At 35.1% G+C, this 22,597-nt stretch overlaps 2 protein-coding genes and 1 pseudogene across 2 annotated transcripts; 1 reads left to right on the top strand and 2 right to left on the bottom strand.

Annotated features, from left to right (window-relative positions):
* Positions 1-8,707: 8,707 nt before the first annotated feature.
* On the bottom strand, positions 8,708-12,331 carry LOC143532182 (mRNA-decapping enzyme-like protein). The gene is made up of 6 exons (XM_077027303.1): positions 12,322-12,331; positions 11,805-11,949; positions 10,699-10,749; positions 10,329-10,452; positions 9,830-10,246; positions 8,708-8,896 (listed from the first exon to the last, which is right to left on the bottom strand). Exons 1-6 carry the CDS (start codon positions 12,329-12,331, stop codon positions 8,840-8,842), a joined length of 804 nt encoding a protein of 267 aa, XP_076883418.1. The 3' UTR covers positions 8,708-8,839.
* Positions 12,332-16,115: 3,784 nt separating this feature from the next.
* On the bottom strand, positions 16,116-18,002 carry LOC143532164 (large ribosomal subunit protein eL21z/eL21y-like). Its single transcript, XM_077027291.1, has 2 exons — positions 17,766-18,002; positions 16,116-16,518 (listed from the first exon to the last, which is right to left on the bottom strand). The coding sequence occupies exons 1-2, from the start codon at positions 18,000-18,002 to the stop codon at positions 16,261-16,263; spliced, it is 495 nt and encodes a 164-aa protein (XP_076883406.1). The 3' UTR covers positions 16,116-16,260.
* Positions 18,003-21,692: 3,690 nt separating this feature from the next.
* LOC143532163 (dirigent protein 22 pseudogene) lies at positions 21,693-22,271 on the top strand (annotated as a pseudogene).
* The last annotated feature ends 326 nt before the right edge of the window (positions 22,272-22,597 follow it).

Raw genomic sequence — 22,597 nt, 5'->3', positions numbered from 1 at the left:
AAGATTATATAGTACGTATTTAAAGAGTATTTTTTTTTCTTTCTCAAACAAATGTTAAAAAAGTTATTTATCAAAATGACTTGTTTCAAAAATACGTACCAACATTGGTTGTTTTTATAGGAAAATCTGACAATCTAAGTCTTTTACTTTTAATGCGCTAGACAACACCACTACATCAAATAATTTTGATTTAATCGGTATCCTTTACCTAAGTGTTATTTTTTGAAAACTATTTGATGAATTGGGTTATCTAATGAAAACATGCATGAGAAACTAGAATGTTATGGTCTTACTAAGTGAATGAAAGGAGTATTTTCATGTTACCGTTACATAAACAGAAAGACTTTTCAGTTTTTACACTGAGGGGTGCAATTAAAAAAAAAACAATAAGTAAGATGTTTATTTGTAAAAGTATGACGATTATTGATTACCTTATTGTCGCAATTAATATGATACTACGACATGTACCCATTATTATGATGTGAGGGACAACCCTCATGAAATATAAAAAGACATATTCATGATATTAACACCATATATTTAACGTTTAGTCCACAAAATGCCTTGAAAGTGAAAATGTGTAAAAGAAATCGGAATACGATGGACTAGGATTAGTTTAAATGAAAATTTATACATCGTTTGGTTATCTAAGGAAAATAAACTGACAAATTTGGATTTAGTAATATTCCCCAACCCCAACCACTATAAAGGCTCTGTAATGTATGTGTAAACAAGTTAAGCCGTTTGTGGACCACTCGAAATCGAAATTCGAATTTTAGTTTGAGAACAAGATTGAGCTTAAAATATGAGCGTTTAATAAACTAGTCCGACCTTCACTTTTTGAGATTAAGTAGGTATACGTATCTAAACTGGATTGATATTATAAAAGCCAACATACTTTCTCATTTTATGAAAATATCACTAAATATAATTTTAACATACTGACGTCCCTACACTTTAGCAAAAACACAAAAAACTCAACCGAGTTTTGATATATTAAAGCTCACACACTTGTCTAAAATGCACACGGTTATAACAAATAAAAAAAACTAAAAACGACATAACCAAACAAAAAAGAACTTAAGAAAGCAGTTAAACGGTGGTTCAACTGATTCTTTTTTTGATTACCAACTTTTTTAGTTCGGTTATGGTTACATATATTTACAAAAACGTACTAAGTCACTAGCTGTTATGAAATTGGATCAAGAATCAATCGATCAAGAACAAACGAAACTATTATTAACTGGAATTGAAAGATTACAGAATATTGAGAATGTATTACAGAGAAATCAAGAAAATGAAAAGTAAACCCTAACTAAGTGATTATCCCCCTTTTATTAACTCCTAACGGCTATTAACAACCTAACCACCATATTAACAAAACAAGTCCCTGAACTATAGAGAAGTTACACAAACTGCCACAACCTTTCAACTTTGTGTATTGACATTTATGACACTTTATACTTAACAATCTCCACCTTGTCATTAATGTTCTCCAATGTTTAGAAGATCTAAACATAACTGAAACTTTGAACCTGGCAACACCTTTGTAAACATGTCTGCACCTTTTTCCATTGTATCAACAGATTCAACAGTTACTTCCTTTGCTTTAACAACATCCCTTATAGAATGAAATTTAACATTTATATGTTTTGTTCTTTCATGATAAATAGCATTCTTGGTTAACTGTACTGCATCCTGATTATCACAAAAGACAACCGGTTGGACCAAAATACCCCTGAGTTCAGAAATGAAACCTTTAAGCCTTAATGCTTCCTTAACAGCTTCTGTAAGAGCCACATACTCTGCTTCTGTAGTAGCAAAATTCACAATGTGTTGCAATGAGGCTTTCCAACTAACTAAAGACCCCCAAACTGTAAATGCATAACCAGTCATTGACTTACCATCATCTAAATCTTTTGCAAAATCTGAGTCAGCATAACCAATAATCCCTTAATCAATAAAACCCTTCCCAAAGACTAAACCAACACCTTTGGAACCCTGCAAATACCTCAGTATCCACTTTACAGCCTCCCAATGATTCTTACCAGGATTTACAATGTATCTACTGACTAAACTAACTGCAAACCCCAAATCAGGCCTAGTACATACCATTAGATACATTAGACTTCCCACCACATTTGCATATGGCACACTATTCATATACGATACTTTTGACACAGGATAATCTTTATCAGAAAGCTTAAAATGAACAGCCAATGGAGTAGTTACAGCTTTACAATTCTCCATAGCATAATTTGACAATATCTTCTTAGTGTAACAAGTCTGAGTCAAGTATAACAAACCTTGACTTCTATCTCGGGTAATCTCCATTCCTAAAATCCTTCTTGCCTCACCAAGCTCCTTCATATCAAATTCCTTCATTAACAAATCTTTAGTATCTTGTATGATCTGTTTGTCTTTACAAGCTACCAACATGTCATCTACATAAAGCAGTAGATAAACATACTGCCCCTTTTCATATTCTCTGAAGTAAACACAACTATCAAATTTACTTATACTAAAACCACTTGACACAATGTATTGATCAAACCTCAAATACCATTGTCTAGGTGACTGTTTTAGTCCATATAAAGATCTTAACAAAAGACAAACCTTCCCATTTTGCCCTTCAATCTCATAACCTTGTGGCTGCTACATGTAAATCTTTTCTTCCAAATTCCCATGAAGAAAAGCTTCTTTACATCAAGTTGTTCTAGCTCATACTCTTCTTGAGCTGTTAATGCCAAAGTTATTCTAATAGAAGCATGTCTCACAACAGGTGAATGGATTTCATTATAATCTATACCAGCCTTTTGTGTGAATCCTTTAGCCACCAACCTAGCTTTATACCTAGGTTTTTCCCCTACATTCCTTCCTTAATTTTATAAATCCATTTGCAAGCAACCAATTTTTGCTTTTCTAGTTTATTAACCAGTTTCCATGTGTCATTCTTATTTAAAGAATCCATTTCTTCATTCATTGCCTGCAACCACTTGTCTTTATTTTTTGACTTAATTGCTTCATCATAAGACAATGGTTCAGAAGAACTTTTTTCTTCTGTAACACTTAAAAACAAATGTTGATATATCATCAACATCTCTATATCTCAAAGGAGGACCAACATTCCTTCTTTGTCTATTTCTTGCCAGACTATAACCTGCTTGATCACTGTTTCCTGAAATACCAGAATTACCCCTGTCTTCTCTTTCAGTAAAATCACTTGTGCTTCCATGCTCATAAACACTATATACAGGCTCCACCTCAACTTGAACCCCATGATCAACTCCTATTTCACTAGTTGACCCTTTTAGTGTGATGTTCGGGTATTTTGTATATATATTAGTGTGTTAATTATGTAGTTTTGTTTAGTATATTGTTAGAACTTTGGTACTTCATACGTGCTTTTGTATTTCAGGCCATTGATCGTTAAAGATGCTAAATTGGAGACTTGTACGAGCATGAAATGATATCTCGGGAATACCGGAGCATAAATTGAAGTCTTAGGAAGTGTTAGAAGGATTCGGGAGGAGTTTGGATGAGAAACCCAAAGCCGATGCTAAAACAGAACAAGATGGGTTCACAAAAAGAGACCAGGAAGTAAAACGAGCATATCCTGAGCTAGAAAATGAGTTACGGAACCCATAATATATGAATTTTGGGTTTCTCGACAAGAGGAATCCAAAAATGAGGTTACCTACCATCGCGTAGCGTGATGGGATGGTCATATGACCATCGCGCTACGCGATGGTCCGCACAGACGAGAAAGTTAGGGTTTTTATGTTATATTCGTTTTGACGACCCTAGAGGCCAGAATTCAATTTCCAGAGCACTTTTAGAGAAGAAGAGCAGCCTACCATCACTTCCAATCATCTCAAGGCCATAGATATACTCCATAACATCGTAATCAAAGACCGAGAGATGCCGAGACGCGGCTAGATCCTTCGAGTCATACCCGAGATGTATAGTTTGTAATCTTTCAGTTATTTTCTCATGTACTAGAACAATTGATTGTAATTATTTTGATGTTAATCTATGAGTATTGATGTCTAGTATTATTGTGCACAACGTCAGTTTAGGTTTATTTCGATCAGAACGATTAGTGTGCCAGTTGCTATGATTATAGGATTGTTTTGACCTGTTAATTGTGAGAAAGCATACGTTTGCCCTTAGTTGAGTCACACTGGCAGGGACCGTTTGATAACCAGTGCCGTGTGTTAGCGAGCGTGGATGCCTAAGGTTTAACCGGTTAGTCAGTCTGTAGTTGACACAGGATAGTTTATCTGTTATGTGCATGAGTTTGCTGTTAGTTTGCTTACTTGAATTCCCGGGTGTGATTTGCTTTGTTTGATTGATTGAATACTTGATTAATTGTTCGTTTATTATGAAACACAAACTGTTTGCTAGTGTGATCAGCACTTTAATTGAATTACTTCATAATGATAGGAATCGTTTACACTTTACACTGACCACATACTCCTCGTGGTTCGACACCCTACTTACCCTGACTAGTTTGAGGTGATTTGGACATTGATTTATATTGTTTTTAACTAGATAGCGACAGTCTAGCATCATAGTGCATCTTTATACATGACATCTTCCTGAAACACCACACTTCTACTGATTATAATTCTAGGTTTCCCATCATCAAGTCTCCAAAGTTTATACCCTTTAACCCCATCAGGATAACCAAGCATTATACACTTTATGGCTCTTGGTTCTAGTTTACCTTGGCTAACATGTGAATAAGCCAAACAACCAAAAGTTCTCAAGTTATCATAATATGTCTTTATACCTGACCATTTCTCCATAGGTACCAACATATCAATTGCACTTGATGGTGATCCATTAAGCAGATATGCTGTAGTTTTTACAGCTTTTGCCCAAAACCCCTTAGGCATTCTTGCAGATATCAGCATACACCTCACCTTTTCTAATAAAGTCCTATTCATTCTTTCTACAAGACCATTCTGCTGAGGTGTCCCTTGGTTAAATGTCTTGCTATTCCTTTAGTTTTGCAATAGTTTTTAAACTCTCTACTGCAGAACTCTAGCCCATTATCAGTTCTTAGCTTCTTAACTCTCTTCTCAGTCTGAGTTTCAACTAAAATTACCCACTCTTTGAACATATTAAATGCATCAGCCTTATTCTTTAAAATGTATACCCACACTCTTCTAGAACTATAATAGACAAGAAATAAGAGGCTCCACCTAAAGACTTGTGTTTTGTAGGTCCCCAACAATCAGCATGAACATAATCTAGAATTCCTTTAGGGTGCGTTTGGTTCGTGGATTTTATTGGAATTGGAATTTGTATGGGAAATGGAATTTATGAATTCCATTAAAATCTATATGTTTTTTGGTTATACATTTGTTAAAAGGAATTGGAATGCAAAGACATTTAAAAAAGACACTAATGTCCTTTCAAATTAACAAATATAACCAACCCTACCCCTTTGAATAAATGACCAGCCAACAAAACTGGTTACTCTCCACTACCCCTTTCAAATTAACAAATATAGCCACTGCCCCTCTGTTACAGTGTTACTCACCACCGACGGTCGGACTGTCAACTACCGTCTCCAACCACCGCTAGCAATCAAAACTAATTAAGGAAAAAAAGGGTTGCGTTGGTTTAGACCTAGCCGGAAAACGCGGGTTTAGATCTGGCCGGAAAATGCAGGTTTAGATCTGGCCGAAAAACGCGCTACTTAGTCGTTTCCAGATCAGAAAAACATGGTTCTTGTCTGGCCGGAATCGCGTTGGTGGTGGTGGTGGCCGGAGAAAATGGTGGTGGTGGCGGTGGCCGGAAAAAATGGTGGTGGTAGTTGATGAAAATGATGGTGACTATGATTGCTTCTCAATAAGGTTATTTGAGTAAATCATGAACATTTTTTAAAATCCCTTGAAATCCTTTGGAATATGAAAGGAATTCAGATTCCATTAAATGATGAATTTGATTGGAAATTAAATCCAATTCCAATTCCTTCTCATACCCAACCAAACAGGTCAAGCAATGGAATTCAAATTCCAATTCCCTTAAAATCCCTTGAAATCCTCCAACCAAACAAGTCATTAGACTTATGTATTCCTTTATTAAAACTTACCTTCTTAGACTTGCCTAAGATACAGTTTTCACAAGAACCTACATCACAACTAACAAGTTCTTTAATTACTCCTTGCTTCTTTAATTCCATTAAGCCTATTTCACTCATGTGACCAAGTCTATTATGCCATAACTTTGCAGTATTGCCCGTTTTACCCTTTACCACAGAAACAGATCCTACTACTGTCCTTCCATCTAACACATAGATGTTATTCTCACCCTTTGACCTTGACATCATTACCATAGATCCCTTAATAACCTTGGCCTTACCATTCTTCAAACTAACAACATATCCTTGTCTTTCAAATGTTCCCAAAGAAATAAGATTCTTGGTTAGTGCTGGAATAAACCTAACATTAGTCAATTCAACCTCAGTTCCATTATCCAAACTTAATGCTACTGAGCCATGTCCCTTAATGGTGCATGGCATGTCATCACCTAGCTTTACTACACCAAGATCCTCTAATTTTAACATTCCTTATTAGGGGTCATGTGGTATGAACAACCTAAATCCATTATCCAACCACTAATACAACTATCCTTTGATACTACACAGATATCCGCACTATCATATCCATCTAAAGAGTCATCTACAGAATTATTACCTTGAAATTTAGAAGAACTTTCTAACTTTTTCTTCTTCATCTTTTCAGGACAGTCCCTTTTCAAATGTTTGTCTGAGTTACAGATATAACACCTCATAACTCTCTTTGTTTTAGACTTAGATCTCTTTTGGTCTTTGACCCCTCTGATCTGACCTCCCTCTCACAAGTAGACCATCACCCAAATCCTCTTGAATATCCACCCTTTTATTCAATTCTTTTGAATTCAGGGCTGCAAGAACATCTTCCATGGATAATGTATCTCTCCCATACATGAGAGTATCCACAAAATGTTCATAAGATAAAGGCAAAGATGAGAGAAAAATTATTGCCTGATCTTCATCTTCTAATGCAACTTCAATATTCTCTAAATCAAGAATTATTTTGTTGAATTCGTCAGTATGACTTTCTAATGATTTACCAGGAGTCATTTGAAAAGTGTAGAGTCTTTTCTTTAAATATAGCCGATTTGCTAATGACTTGGTCATGTACAGAGTTTCAAGTTTCGCCCAAACTCCAGCAGCCATGAGTTCTTTTGAGACTTCACGAAGAACATGATCACCGAGGCTTAAAATGATTGCTGAATGCGCCTTCTCTAAGATATCTTTCTTCTCTTTATCCGTAAACCCCTCTGGCATATTTGGCTCTCCTAACAAGGCATCAGAGATACCTTGATGAACCAGTAGAGCCCTCATCTTTACCCTCCAGAGAGAGAAATCATTCTTCCCATCAAATTTTTCCAATTCGAATTTCGTTGACACCATCTTGATTGTCTTCAGCGGAACAGATGATCAATTTCTTCAGATTCGAGCCAACATGCATCCACACCATTTAACCTCCAAGACAATCCCACCCCAAGCATAGCAACCATATTAAAGAATCTTAACCTTAAATTCATACGTTCATACTGGTAAGTAGGTACTTCAGTTGACGTGATATCACTATCACTAATTCACTATACAGAATGTCGGCCACATGATTAATATCACAATTAATACAAAAAGAAAAGGTTGACAGTTTCACACACCGACCAAACTCGATAGCTTCATGTATGTGTCCCCAAAGATTAGGTACTCTCACAATTAAGATCATAATAGAAGAACATTAGTTTCGGATTCTTATAATTATCGGGTGATAACCATGCCATAATTATGGTTATACGCAATTATAAATTATTAACATGTGTGTTTGATTACCACGGCCGACCAAGGGGGAGCGAACCAAGCAATCGCCTTTGGTCCCACCAGAATAGAGCCTGAATTAAAAAAGAAAAAGAAAAAAAAGAAAGAAAAGAAATCGTAAATATACATATAAGATTTACTAAGTTTTCAATGTAATTAGACTATAGGGTTTGAGGGCCTGATAGTCTGATTAGTAATGATTAGTAAAAAAGTCCCTTTTTTTTTCTTTTCTTCTAAGTTGCAAACAACAAAAATTGTACCCACCGTAGTAGAATTAACACATAACCTTTATTAGAATTAACAAGAACCTTACCATAGTACTATCATAGTAGAATAAGAAACATATATTAAAATTCTTTGACCGCCCATTTACTAATCTATATCTAATATCCCTAGTTACTTTATAACTAATTAACAATATAACATATTGACATTGTATTCAATCAACCTGCCTTTGGTGGCTAATTATTTGAGGGCTTTAACTCGGTACAGGTTAAGGTTATCCGAATTTTCTCCAAATAAACTGTTACAAGAATTCCCTCCCAACAAAAGCTTAGCCGATAGTTGATTACGCTTTCGATAGTTTATAGTTTGATTAGGTACTAACTCAAGAAGTTGAAAAATAGCTTGGATTTTTACTTCGCTTTGAACCCAGAATGGTTGAGCCGCCCAGTTGATTTTGGGTGCTAATACTTGATTTGCAAAACTTAGAGCCAGTCTAACAGCAAAGTATCGATAATTTTTGGTGGAACACAAGGGGCTAAATGGTCAATCTACCTACAGTTAGGTGCTATCAGATAAGTTAGTTGCTATCAACCAGAAGTATGAAACATTACAAATCATCATTAATAAACAAAGGACGACAATACATGCATAAGAAACCTTCAGTGTTCAAAACAAACATAAAAAGTCCTCAAAATCTACACACAGTGTTTTAGATAGTTCTTCAAGTTATGACTGATGTACTTTCAATAAAGCTTGATAAAACATGTCAATGAATTGGTTATCCTGCAAAAACAAAATAAATAAATAAATAAATAAAATAAAAACGGTGTTTTGACAGAAATTGATTACAAAAAACTTTGAAACAGTACGTGTTAAGAGCTCCCCAAGTCGGTTAACGGTTCGCTTTCACCCATCAATTTTTGTTCTTTTAATATATATATATATATATATATATATATATATATATATATAATTGAATAATTAAACATGATTACAAAACTAAACTATCAAAACATTCATATTTTAATGCTCCAGGTGTAGTAAAAACTAGTAAATAATTAGGCCAGTAAACGAACCAAACGTTCAGTGAAAAGTCACTGAACCGTTTGGTGGGAAGTTTGCTTACATTCGTTCATTTGTGTTCGTTAATTTACATTTATATAAGTTCCTACGTTCATTTATGTTTTGCGTTCGTTAGTTTACGTTTACTTAAGTTCCTTCGTTCATTTATGTTTTGCGTTCGCTAGTTTACGTTCTTTATTATAGTCATTTATATTTTTTTGGCCCATTACAGGTTAGTATAGTTTTAATACCTTATAGGCCCAACACATTGTTCTTCACATTACTTTTAACTCGTTTTAGCTCAATTATGTTTGTCCATCTATGTCCGTTAGTTTGAATACATGAACCATTCGTTTATACTGTTCACAAAAATAAACGAGCACGAGCAAGTTCATTTTCTTAACGAATAACAACAAAACCCCGTTCGTCTTAACTGTTTGTGTTCGATCGTTCATTCGTTTGTTCGTTTAAGTTAAATGAATGAACACAAACATGCCCATTCGTGTTTGTTTGGTTTGTTTACAATTTGAAAATAGCATTTAACATATCAAGAAAATAACAAGGTCATCCCTGGTCAAACTCATATGACCCGCTTCCAAGTATGGTTCAGAAAGTCAACCACTTCACAGAAAAAAAAGGAACAGATTTCAATACCTGTGAAAGCATTACAACAGCATCTCTGACTTTTTCTCGGGTCAACGGTCCATAAAACGGACCAGAAGTACCAGGAGTGAGTGATGACGGTGGTGCAGGTGGTGGAAACGGCTGAAGCAATGGAATACCGACACTTGTTTGAACATTCAGTGGTGGCTGAAGGGCACCAGCTGGCACAGATGTTGACGGTTGTCTGACCAATGGGGCGGGAGAAGAAGATGGTGTGAAGAAAGAAAGCGGTTTAATAAGATTGGTTAGATGGTTGCTGGTGTTGACCTGCTCAACACTGTCACGTTGCGGCATTGGTGGGGCGGATGGATTGTTGACCACAGGTGGCGGTGTTGTTGAATTAAGGTAAGGTTGTATGGGATTAACGGGATTTTGAATATTGTTATTATGTCCCAAATTCATAGAAGTCTGCATTGGTAAAATTGAATGTAGATTAGAATAATCACATGCAGAAAATAGAAATAAAAGATGTGTGTTGATGGACACGTACGTTAAAAAAGTTGACGAATGAAGAATCCTCAGGTATGTCTGTTGACCGAGAGGAGGTCAACCCTGGTTCCAGTGGTCCTTCAATTACAGCAGAGGTAGGTACTGCTTCAAGTTCCTCAAACTCACTACACAACAAAACATGATTTAAAAAATTTTAGAATTAGAGGTGGTGATTTTGACTTGTTTTGACAGCTGACTTATAAATTGGGTGATTCAAGTAACATTTTTTCTCTAATGGCTCAAAATTTTCATTAAAAGGAAACGAGTCAAACAGATGCACAAAACCTCACAACTTTAATGATCAACTTCAACTTGCTATTAAATTTTAAAACTCAAATATTTAAATTATACATAATGATAAATCTAGCTACCTTTTGTTCACTTTCTGCTTTGGGGGAACCTTTGAATATGCACCAAGTATCCTGGAAAATTAAAGAATGATAATGAAAAAAAATATTTTATGCCAATTGAATTTTAACATGTCATTAAACACATGTATCAAGTGTGAATTATGACCTACTAATAAACCATTGACAAATATGACAGAAATTTAGCTAAATATATCTAAAGTTAATATCTACAGCTGCTAAAACTTTCATGCTTCGTGATCACGCTTTGGTTGTAGGCTTGTAAACAAACTGAACGTTCAGTGAACCAGCGTTAGGCAAGAAGTTCGTTTCTTTTTGTATATGAACGAACACGAATAACAATGTTTGCTCATTTAATTAAAAACGAACGAACATGAACACATAATTCGTTTGTCCATTTAGATTCATTTATGTTTATTGGTTTACATTCGTTCATTTATATTAGTTTATATGTCTGTTCGTTTACATCCATTAATTGAAATTCGTTTATGTTCATCTGATTACATTCATATGTGTTTGTTAGTTTGTATTTGTTTTAAGTCCCTTCAATTTTATATATTTTTTCTAAATTTATTTCCATTACAATTTAGTCTATTTTATGTGGTTAAAACATCACCCAATACAATTTAGTCTAGTTTTATTAACTTTCTGGGCACAACAGATTAATATTCACGTTTACTTTTAACTGAGTTTCATTCAGTTATGTTTGTTCTTCTATGTTCCGTAATGTTCGGTTGTTTACCTTCACAAACCATTCGTTTATACTGTTAAACAAACGAACTTGAATACATTCCTTTTCTTAATGAACCAACACAAATACGAAAACCCCAATCGATTATCTGTTCGTGTTCAATCGTTTGTTCGGTTAAAGTTAAACAAACACCCACACGCCCGCTCATGTTCTTTCGGTGTTTTTAAAAACCTATTTGGTTCACTTACATAAAAGATTGTTTGCACTGTAGCAGATGTCAATATGGTCAGACTCAAGTAACATATATCATGCAGCTAATTATTAATAATTGGAAACAGTAGCATAAAAAACTGAAAATAATAATAATAATAATAATAATAATAATAATAATAATAATAATAATAATAATAATAATTACCTAGTAAAGAGGTTTGCAACATCTTCACACTCACGTGTATTATAGAACCATATACCATTCACTTCTTGAGAAGCATTTCGGTAAAGCAAATAAGGAACTTGAAGTTCAAACTCAAAATCTCCTAACAGATTCTCCACAAGGTTTTCTGTTACATGTTAATAAAGCATGCCAAAAATCACAAAATTAAAATGCTAATATGTAGTAATGCACACATTTGTTGGCATTTAACATACTTAAAGATGAATAGTGTAAAGTTCTTCATGCTTCTGGTTTAATTTTAAGTCAGTGTCATTCAATGTAATAAAGATGCACAATTAATAACAAAATTAGTGGAAGCTTGCCTGTACTTCGTCGATTCATTACAATAAACTGGAACCTCGGTTGAGTGTTCCTGAAATTACAACAAAGAAGTTGATATATTAGATAGATTAATTCTCATTCTTCACACAAAAGCAATCAATTTAAAAACTTGTTCCTATTTCTATATTTTAATATGACCATTAAAAAAGTTCAATACTTGGCGTCATTGACTTATAATGCATAATCAGAAATTATTAGCCAAAATGGATTTATAAGCTCGTAAATTACAAATATTTGCATTTCACATACAAGAAATACAAATTAACTACAACCTCTTAACCACAAAGAGAGACCCTTCAACATCCCTGCGACTCTGAGAAACAAAAGAAGAAACAAATAAGAAAAGAAACTCAAATACATTTTACACACACAAAAAAAAACACCTTTCATCATGACGATGCGATTAACACAAGTATCAAACATGAATACGAGCCGTTTAACTACTATATATCTCATCTCCATAACAGCACAGTTGTATGTCTCATGTACCAAGAAAGAGAAACCGTAGAGCCCAGCCTACAAATTTCAATAATTTAAAAAAAAAACATAATATTACATACTGCAGTTATTTATTAAACAGGTTTAATCGCGCCTGAAACAGGTCACGAATCGCCAGCCCTACTTTCATGAGATAGTTGTAAAGCAACTTTTCTGAACTTGGGCGTAGGTTCTAATTTAAAATTCACATATGCACAACATGTATCTAACTAAAACTTCTCTTCGTAACTAAGCAGTTAATGCGAAAAGTTATCGGATATCAACCAAGGACCGATACCTGAGATATCGGTTATCGCAGTGAGATATCGGTAATTTTAATATCATGTAAAATTCATATATATAGCAATTTAACACTAATAATTCAGTAAAGTCTCCTACCATTAACAAATTAACCTTTTGCAAATTGCAAAATACTAATAATCGTAGCAAGCAAGAATTAATTAAGACTTAAAACAATAACATTGAAGACTAAAAGTGATAATTAAGACTTAAAACACTGATATCGGAAATATCGGTGATATATCAGTCAAATATTAGTCCAATATCGGTCAATATCGTTGATATTATCGGTACTGATATTCTGCCTTATATATCGCCAAGGGACCGATAACCGATATATCACTGATATATCGGTGATATATCTGTGATATCGACTGCATAGCTTCGTAACTTAATTTCATCAAAATTCAGTGACAATTAACAAGATTTATCTGTTAAATCTTGTTAATTAACTGCATAGCTTCGGTCTTACCGAATGGTGGAGGCGGCTATGGTGGTAGTAACGGTGGTGGTGGTGGTGGTGGTGATGGGGTGGGGCTGACGGCGTCGGTGATGATGGTGGTTTAAGGTGGTGGTGGTGGTGGTGGTTCAAGGGTATAATGGTAAAAAATATATTTTTTCAATAATTTGAAAATATGGACGGGAAAGGTAGGAAACATAAAAATACAGTCTCTCAAGACGGTTGTATTGTATAAAAAAGTTTTTGAAAAATTTGAACTTTTGTTCCAAGATTACAAATAATTTGGACTTTACCGACATTATTTCCCCAAATCTCGTCTTTTACCTGACTTTCTTTCGAAATCTCATTTTTATTTTTATTTTTATTTTTTTTCAATAAGTCTTGACAGTCCAAATTATAAAAGATTTTGGGGAAAAAATGGCTATTTTGGGACTTCTCCGAATACTCAAAAATATATAATTTGGTGGAACCGGTTTTTATTTGTTAACTATTTTGAAGCCCGTGTACTACATACAGTCTACGTGTAATTGATGGGTAAAAAATAATATTTGAATTTTCTTTCTTAAAGTTATGTTTAATAATGATTGGTTAATAAACAAAATGCAATAAATTAAGTTGGTTTTTAATTATAAGACTATGTGTTATGGGGGCCTTTGTTGGGGGACTTTAGTGAGAAAAAGTGTTGTCATGTAGGCGACACATAGACACATTTTTTTCGCTCATGATACCAAAAAAAGGCTATAATAGAAGGGGCTTGATTAAGGGCTTGATTGATGATTAATTAATCATGATTTAGTTACTATTTATGTATTTTGTGCACCTCTAAATATAGTCTTATTTCTAATTTTTAGTATAAGTCCACAGCCTAATTTTATGTAAGGCATTTTAATTCGACCAGCCCATTTTCGTTTTTTAATATTGCTTGAAATACTAATTTTATACTTTAATCTATAATATATATAAACGAAACTCCTAAAATCCTACTATTGCGATGTGTTGCTTTCCTCTTTTATGAAAGCCACCAGACTGCTAGATTGTTAAATGGAGGTCTCTCATTGATTTAACCCAAGTTCATGGGTATGGGTTTTACCAAAACCAGATGGCTCTTAAACGAGTTATAACATCTCATTAAATTAAAAATTAATCTTACCAATTATTTGATATGAAAATCCTATAAAACAGAGATATTCTAAAATTTAATATCCAATTAAAAAAAAGATATTACTTATCACTAATAAACAATTTTATAGTAAAAAACATAAGTGAGTCATGGGTCACTAAATCCAGATATCTTTTAAACGGGTTATAACATGTCATTTATTTATGAAACCCTTTCATCATCAAACCCTAAGTATATTATTAACTTTATTATAATAAAGAAAATTAAAATCCAAAAAAAAAAAATTAAAAAACGAAAAATGTAAAACAACCATTCTCTCAATCCATCAGATTGCTTTATTTGTAAATGAAGGTTTCTCACACATTTGACCCGAATTCACGGCTAAAGGTCTCACCAAACCCAGATAGCTCTTAAATGGGCTATAACATCTCATTATATTAAAAATTAATCTCATAAAATATTTGATATAAAAATCCTATAAAATATGGATATACTAAAAATTGATATCCTATTTTATTTAAAAAAGATACTTATTTATAATTAAGAAACAGTTTTATAATAAAAAAATAAACGGGTAATGGGTATCACCAAACCCAGATAGCTTTAAAACCGGATTATAACATGTCATTTATTTGTAAAACCATTTTATCATCAAGCCTCAGGTATACTAATTATTAACTTTCTTACAATAAATAAAATTAAAATCCAAATATACATATTTAATACTAAAAATGAAGAATGTAAAACAACCCCCGTAACACGGGGTATAAAATCTAGTAATATATATATATATATATATATTTTGATTTATCTTTTAAACCCTACATTCTCCTCTCTCTTTCTTCAATCAGCCATCCCCCTGAAGCTTGCAAAGTTTATGCTTATGCATTATTCTTCTTTGTAAATCATATTTTACAAGCTTTATTTTTTCTTCCCTATATTAGTTACAGGTTTCAATTGTTCGAATTTTGAATGTAGAACGAAGGTCCGCCAATTGAGCCGCCGCTAACCGTCCGCCTTTTAACTAGAAATCGCCCTAGCCTGCCGGTTAATTTGAAAACGGATCAAAGGTGATTTGATGTATATGCATTAATATTATATAAAAGGAAAATCATCATCTCTCTCCCTGCCCCACGCCCGCGACTCGCCCTCCGGCCACCGCCCCCACCTGCGCCCGTGTGTAGTGGTGTTTCACCTTGGCGCCCTCCGACGTGGCTACCTCTGGCACCATATAGCGCGGTGATAACACATGGCCTAAGGATAAATGTGCAATTAACATATGACACACTATTATAGGTTTTATTAGAGGGTATAGATATAGATGCAGATTTTTGTTTCAAACAGTGTAGTTATTTGAATGTGTTATTATTATTTTACTTTGTTTAGAATTTTTTATGCAAACTAATACTTAAAAGAGAAATAAAAATATTAAATAAGAAAACCAGTTTGATTTGTCAAAATATAATGCTAAAATTATAAACCGTCTGATCCAGTAGATCTACCTATCTGTTCGGTTCGGTATAGGGGCATTTACATATTTCCCCTTCATAAACAATAGATAAATGCAAAGTGAAGCTTGGCAAAATATAACTCATTCCAAACAATCGACTTCATGAAAATTTAAAACAAAACAAGCCCGGTCTAAACTAAAAATAATAAGCAAAAAACAAAAACTGGTTCTGATGTCTCCAAATGTATTAAAAACAAAATAAACATGACCACAGACAAACTTTTTTAAACTAGTATCCACCTTTGAGATCATTGACAACATCATATGGAATGGGAGTAACGGTCTCCAAGGTTGTACCCTCAACCATAAACCCAGGCTTAGGACCCAAAGGTTGTCTTTTGGTACTAATCACCACACCGTTAGCCTTGGCCTCAGCTTTCAATTGGTCGTTCTTCTTAACCCGTTGCTTGAACTCCTCAGTGCACCTTGATGGCATCACGTGCTCAATTCGCACATGGATCCTCTTCTTGATGATTCTGTTACCAACCTGCATAAACCAATACAATATTAAGTAACCTAAGCCAAAATAAGTCCGCGTCAAAATCACTTTACAGAAACACCAAAAATTCTCAAAAATCAAATGCTGCATATTCAAGAAAAATAACATACAAGGGCGTACATGGGTTGATATTAACATTAAAAAAACCATGAACTTAGCTTTTGAAAATCCATTCATTTTGGTTTTCAGTTTAACTTTAGTTCTAAGGTTTCACTGTCAAGTTTCAAACTTTTGGAATTCGAAATTTTTTTGGCCCAGCATAATAAAATTTGATCCTAAATCTTTTTGTTAACCGATGTGCTATTTTGCTTCGGCCTTTCTGTTACAAATATTTTTTTTAAAGTTTCATCCTAAATCACCCCTCTATGAGAACCTCTAGCGAGACATCTAGGCTTGTTTACACCCCTACAGTCGCTTCTCTAAGGCTATGTGTAGTGGAAGGGCTACAAAATGGGGCGATTTTTGCCATGTGGCACCCAGTCAGCAAAGGGAGAATTTTTGTTTTAAGGGTGTAGTGGTGTTGTACCTTAATATATATACACACACACACACATAATATATATATATCACACAGACAATAATAAAATAAGAACATAAACCCACACATCACCGATGACAAATATACGTTCGCTCCCCCCGCTCCCGGGTCGCCCCTCTTATCGCCGGGGGGCGGTGTTCTTCCGACTTGTAGCCCACTTGTCGTCTGTTTTGCCGCCCATTACACACACCCTAACAAATTAAATGATTTACAAGATATGTAACTTAAAACACAATCCAGCAAATAAAACACCTACTGCCAATTCAATCACTTGTAAATAAACCGAATGCCATTTAATTTTCTTATAACTAAATTCAACAAGTTTCACATAGGGCTGTTCAAAATGCTCGCAACTCATCTCTCGCTCGATAAAAACTCAAATAAAACTAACTAAAAAAATGATTCGAAACAACCTGAGCCAAAGCAGGTCAGCCCACCCTGGCTTGACTCGACTAGCGGACCGCCCTAGTTCGGTTTTACATAAAATTAAAAAACCTCAAACTCTTAAATCCAAAATTCTACCAAAAAAAAAAACTAATTTCATACAGCATTTTTATGTCAAAATTCCACAACATATTAAATTAACAAAACACCAACTGTTAATCCAATCAAATATCACAACTAAAAGCCTCATATAAATATCTTCAGCAGCTAATGAGCTTACAGATCTAATAAACAGATACATTAAGAAACTGACCTGCTTGTTCATTTCAACACCAATGGCACGCTTGGTAACGTTCCAGACCTGACCGGTACGTCCATGGTAGAACTTATGAGGCATACCTTTTTGCACGGCTCCGTTGACCTTAACATCCACATAATCGCCAACGTGATAGGTTCTGAGGTATGTTGATAGATGAATCGTACCCTTCTTCCTAAACCCTCTCGCGAACAAGTCTCGGGTTCGGGACCTCAATCCATGTCCGGCCGGCATCTTCTCTGGTTCTTGATCGTAAACTGGCCGTCCGCTGTGGCTGCTCAAACCCCAGGTGTGTATATAAAAGAGGGGCTGCTGGTATTTAATTAGGGTTTCGGATTATTGTTATTATTATTTTTAGGCCCCTGTGATGTTGGGCTGTTTTGAGTTTCTGGAAGCCTGCTTTGATCGGGCCTAATGGGCTAATCACAAGGTTTTGGTATTGACTAGAGAGGTAGAGGTGTAAAAAAAACGGTTTGGGACCGGTTTTAGGCAAACTGAACCGAACTGGGTTGAGTTTAAAACCAGTTTCACCCAAACTGTCTCCAAACCGACCCAAACCGCCAGTTTCAGGACCGATTCCCTTAAGATCCACCAAACCAGTTTTAAAACCAATTGAGAAAACCGGTTTATAAACCGTACCGAATTGACGTGACCAGGCCGGCCTATCTTGCTTCTAAACCAGTTTATAAACCGAACTGGTTTGAGCTAAACCGGTTTTAACCAGCCGTTGACCAAACCGATTCGGTTTGGGTTTAAAACCGGTTTTGTACACCTCTAACTAGACGTGCGTAATCGGGTTATGGTGCGGTTAGAGATGGTCAAATTGAGTTTCTTAAAAGGTTTGGTTCGGGTTAAGTTTAACTGCGTCAAACTCGTTTTGAAGTATTGGTTACGAACCTGTTTCGACCGTACGGTTTTGGTTTGGGTTCAAATCGTGTTCGATTCAAACACTTTTTTTTTTTAATTAGGACCTTTGATTGTAGTGTTACGTATGGTTTAATTAGGTGAACTGCCATTCTTAGGCATTGCTAAAAACAAAAACGAAAAAAAAAGAACTCTAAAGTAGTTTATTTAAACCAGAGAGGGAGACAACATAAAGGAAGAAACGAAAGGGAAAAGGGACATGGTAGACACGGGCATGGGTTGGGTCGTTGGGGGATCGAAACTGCTTCCGTAGATTCACAAAGGAAAACTAATATTAATGGGTCCCAGAGAGACATGATGTCGTGGTAAGTTGTCTTCCATCTATTTTAAAGATGGAATGTTCACACTATATGTGGTGGATATACGTGGATTACGAAGTATTTAGAAATAGGTTATCTCGTCGTTAAAAATAATAAAAAATAAGGGTATGTTTGGTTGGAGGTAATGGAATGAAGGGGGAATGAAATGGAAGAATGAATGGAATGGACAAGGGAATGAAATTGATCATTTCATTCCTTTGTCTTGTTTGGTTAACTTATGGGAATGAAATAAATTATTACTTTATGTTGTTTGGTATCCTAAAAAATTGTATGATTGAAATAGAAATAATAAAAACACTCCTATCTCAAAATAATTTTTTTTACAAAAAAAAAGCGCAATGGCGATAGTGGTGGTGTTAGCTCCAACGACGAAAATGATGGTGGCAGTGGCGACGGTGGAAGTGGGGGTGGCAGTGGTCAAGCGGTGGTAGCATGGGCAGTGATGGTAGGGTGGCGGTGATGGTCAGACGACGGCAGTGATAAAGTTTTCGATGGTTACAGCGACGATAGCAGCAACAGCGGTGGCGGAGGCTGTGGTGGCGGTGATGGTGGCGGTGATGGCGATGGTAGTGGTAGTTGTTGTTAGGTGGTGATGGTGTTGTTGAGAAAGTAGGGTGAAGGAGGAATTGAATGAAAAAAAAAAGGGGGGGTAGGAAGGAATGGTTTTGATGAAATGGGATTCCATGTGTAATGGATGATTCCATTCTATTGAGCAACCAAACACTACTTTTTTCATTCATACGTAATGAATCATTCTATTCCCCCTATCATTCATGCATACCAAACGCTACCTAAAACAAACACCAATGGGACCAAAGCATTCCAATTTTATTAGGCAAAGGAAATGGTCCGAACACCCCTAGAAATGGACACAGTTAATAGAAAAAATTAAGGAAAAATGCGCTTGGCTTGGTTTTAACACCCCTATGGCCCTATCTCATGTGGATTTATCATTAAAAAAGACTAAAAATTAACATCTAGTTATGAAAATAAGATTGCTTCTTGCGAGATTTCGAAAATGAAAAAAAGAATAAAGCTATTTACATATGGTCCATATAATTTGTACCAGACCCTAAATTTGTTTAAAAAAAAAAAACAAAAACCATATAATCCAATACTTAGACCATTTGTTATGGTCTAACTCTCAAGGCGTGAAATTGCCATATCACCACATAAGGTAGTGTTAAACCATGCCATTCAAAGCAAAGGGGTGCCAAAAGAGGGTGTGTCACCCCTCCTTTCTCCTTCCAATTGTTTGTTGGCGTCAGAGTTTAAAAGATGGGGTCTATCCTTACTAACAACCAATCATATCTTTTTTGTTTGTTTTTCTAGTTAAACCTAATTCACCTACAACACAACAGCGAGCTAGTTAAATGGCGGGCTAGTTAAAACCCCACTAACAATGTAACACTTTAACTAGCTTTTTTTTTTTAGTTAAACCATTACTAACATTTTAATAACAGGAGAGGCATGACCTAAACCATAAAATTTAATCAACTCTAACAAAAATACTAAACAAACATACCGGACCTCTGGATTAGGGATGAGCAAAAATCGGTACCAAGGTTTTGAGTTTTCGGGACCGGTACGGTACCGGTATTTTCCGAATTTTACCTTAAATACCGGTACCGTACCTGTACCGGTACTGAACCGAACATTTCGGTACCGGTACCGGTACCGAAAATTTGCGATTTTTGGGATCGGGATTTTCGGTACCGACTACCGGTACGGTACCGAGCTCATCCCTACTCTAAATACAATTTAGTATTCCATCTCTCAACGCGGTCAAGGAACCTTCCATTCATTGTCATAGTTTGACAAAAACAATGATAAAACTTAGTTCTAAGCACATTTTTGAACTACTCAACCGATATTTAAAAAATTAAATGTTTATGCTATTAGAATTCTAAGATTTATATATTGTGCTAAACAAGCTTTGAGTTTTAAATAAAGTATAATCAATGTAATATTGTATCTAAGTCGATATATATTGTGTAGGTGAAAAAATAATTGCTAAAATTATCTTTATGTATGAGATGATACCCTCATGGTTTACCCGTTAACTTTTAGTCTCAAAATTTGATTGGCAAGAGAAAAGAAGGCAATATGCATTGTATTTCACCTGTTTTGTTTGGTCCACTAAACGCGTACCGTTTCCATCCGTTAGCTAGCTAGTAATTAGGTCACGACATTAATACTATCTAGTTAAACATGTTATATTTTATTATTACACAAAGTTCTGAATAAAAAAATCACTACCTTTTAGGTTATCCGTAATACCCTGGTGAAGAAAGATGTGACCCTGCACCTGGTGTGAGGTGTGGTGAACACCATGCTGCTCCTCCGTGAGAGGGGGCTTGAGCAACCCATCGTGAGTCACAAGCGTGGGAGGAAGCCTTTGTGGGGTTTTTTTTTTCAATTTTTTAATTAAAAATGGTCACGTTCTAATCCCTGTCTAAATATGAGTATGATTACAAGCCTTATTTAGGTGACGGCACTTTTTACTTACACTCAATAGACCATTACAGATGCCCTTAGTAACACATTCCGTTTATATTTTTTATATAATAAAAAAGTTAAATGACTTTGGACCAGAATAGTCTTCCAAAAACTTTTGACATTCTATAAAAGCAAGAACCACAAGAAGCATAACTCACAAATTATCCTATATTCTTCCACAATGGCCAAGCAAGTATCAAAAATTGCTACTATCATTTTCACTATTCTTCTTGTATCTCTTCTTGCTACCGTTGAATCCCAACAATTTTCAAGAAAGTTGTCACAACAATCTTTAGGCTTGAGAAAGCTAAAACTAAGTCATTTTCATTTCTACTTTCACGACATAGTTAGCGGCCCTAATGCCACCGCCATCAGGATCGTTGAAGCCACCAGGACTAACCGCACTGCCGCCACTGGTTTTGGTGACATCTCCATGATTGACAACCCGTTAACCGTGGGCCCAGAACAGACCTCGAGGCTAGTGGGTAGAGCGCAAGGGATGTATACATCAGCAAGTTTGAACGAAATGGGATTGTTGATGGTTATGAATTATGTTTTTGTAGAAGGGAAGTATAATGATAGCACATTGAGTATTTTGGGTCGGAATCCGGTGATGTCCTCGGTGAGAGAGATGCCGATCATAGGAGGAAGTGGGTTGTTTCGATTTGCACGTGGGTATGCAGAGGCAAGAACTCATACTTTTAATATGAGCAATGGTGATGCTGTTGTGGAGTTTAATCTTTATGTTCTTCATTACTAATTAACGGTGTTTTTTTTAATGTATTATTTTTCGTATATTTAAGTTTTGATATTGTTTTTAATAATAAAATTTAATTTCCAGACTTGTTTATACACATGATTTAGAGACTATATATGCATTGATTTTCAGTTTTTTATATAGTTCTACATGATTTTTTTTTCTTTTAGTTTGTTAGTTTCTTTTTACTTTTTTTTACCACGTCACATGTGTGCCACATTCGTAATCACAAACCACGCGATCGATCGCAGTAGAAAAACGCGTTGTGTTAATAATTGCTCGTAACTCAAAAGTTCTAATGCCATATTGACATTTAAACAACACATATC

The sequence above is a fragment of the Bidens hawaiensis genome, unplaced genomic scaffold (genome assembly GCF_021521415.1).
Source record: "Bidens hawaiensis isolate Kalapana, Puna unplaced genomic scaffold, B.hawaiensis_p1.1 tig00009385_1, whole genome shotgun sequence".
Taxonomy (NCBI): domain Eukaryota; kingdom Viridiplantae; phylum Streptophyta; class Magnoliopsida; order Asterales; family Asteraceae; genus Bidens; species Bidens hawaiensis.
The sequence above is the reverse complement of the archived record's forward strand: the minus strand, read 5'-3'. Positions and strand labels throughout refer to the sequence as shown.

Excerpts from the sequence above, each read along its gene's own strand:
- LOC143532164 (XM_077027291.1), bottom strand. The coding sequence starts at position 18,002 with ATGCCGGCCGGACATGGATTGAGGTCCCGAACCCGAGACTTGTTCGCG. Across the intron at positions 16,519-17,765 it reads GTGTTGAAATGAACAAGCAG|GTTGGTAACAGAATCATCAA; the intron begins GTCAGTTTCTTA and ends TGGTTTATGCAG.
- LOC143532182 (XM_077027303.1), bottom strand. Across the intron at positions 10,453-10,698 it reads AAGCAGAAAGTGAACAAAAG|TGAGTTTGAGGAACTTGAAG; the intron begins GTAGCTAGATTT and ends TTTGTTGTGTAG. Across the intron at positions 10,247-10,328 it reads CATTCGTCAACTTTTTTAAC|ACTTCTATGAATTTGGGACA; the intron begins GTACGTGTCCAT and ends TTACCAATGCAG.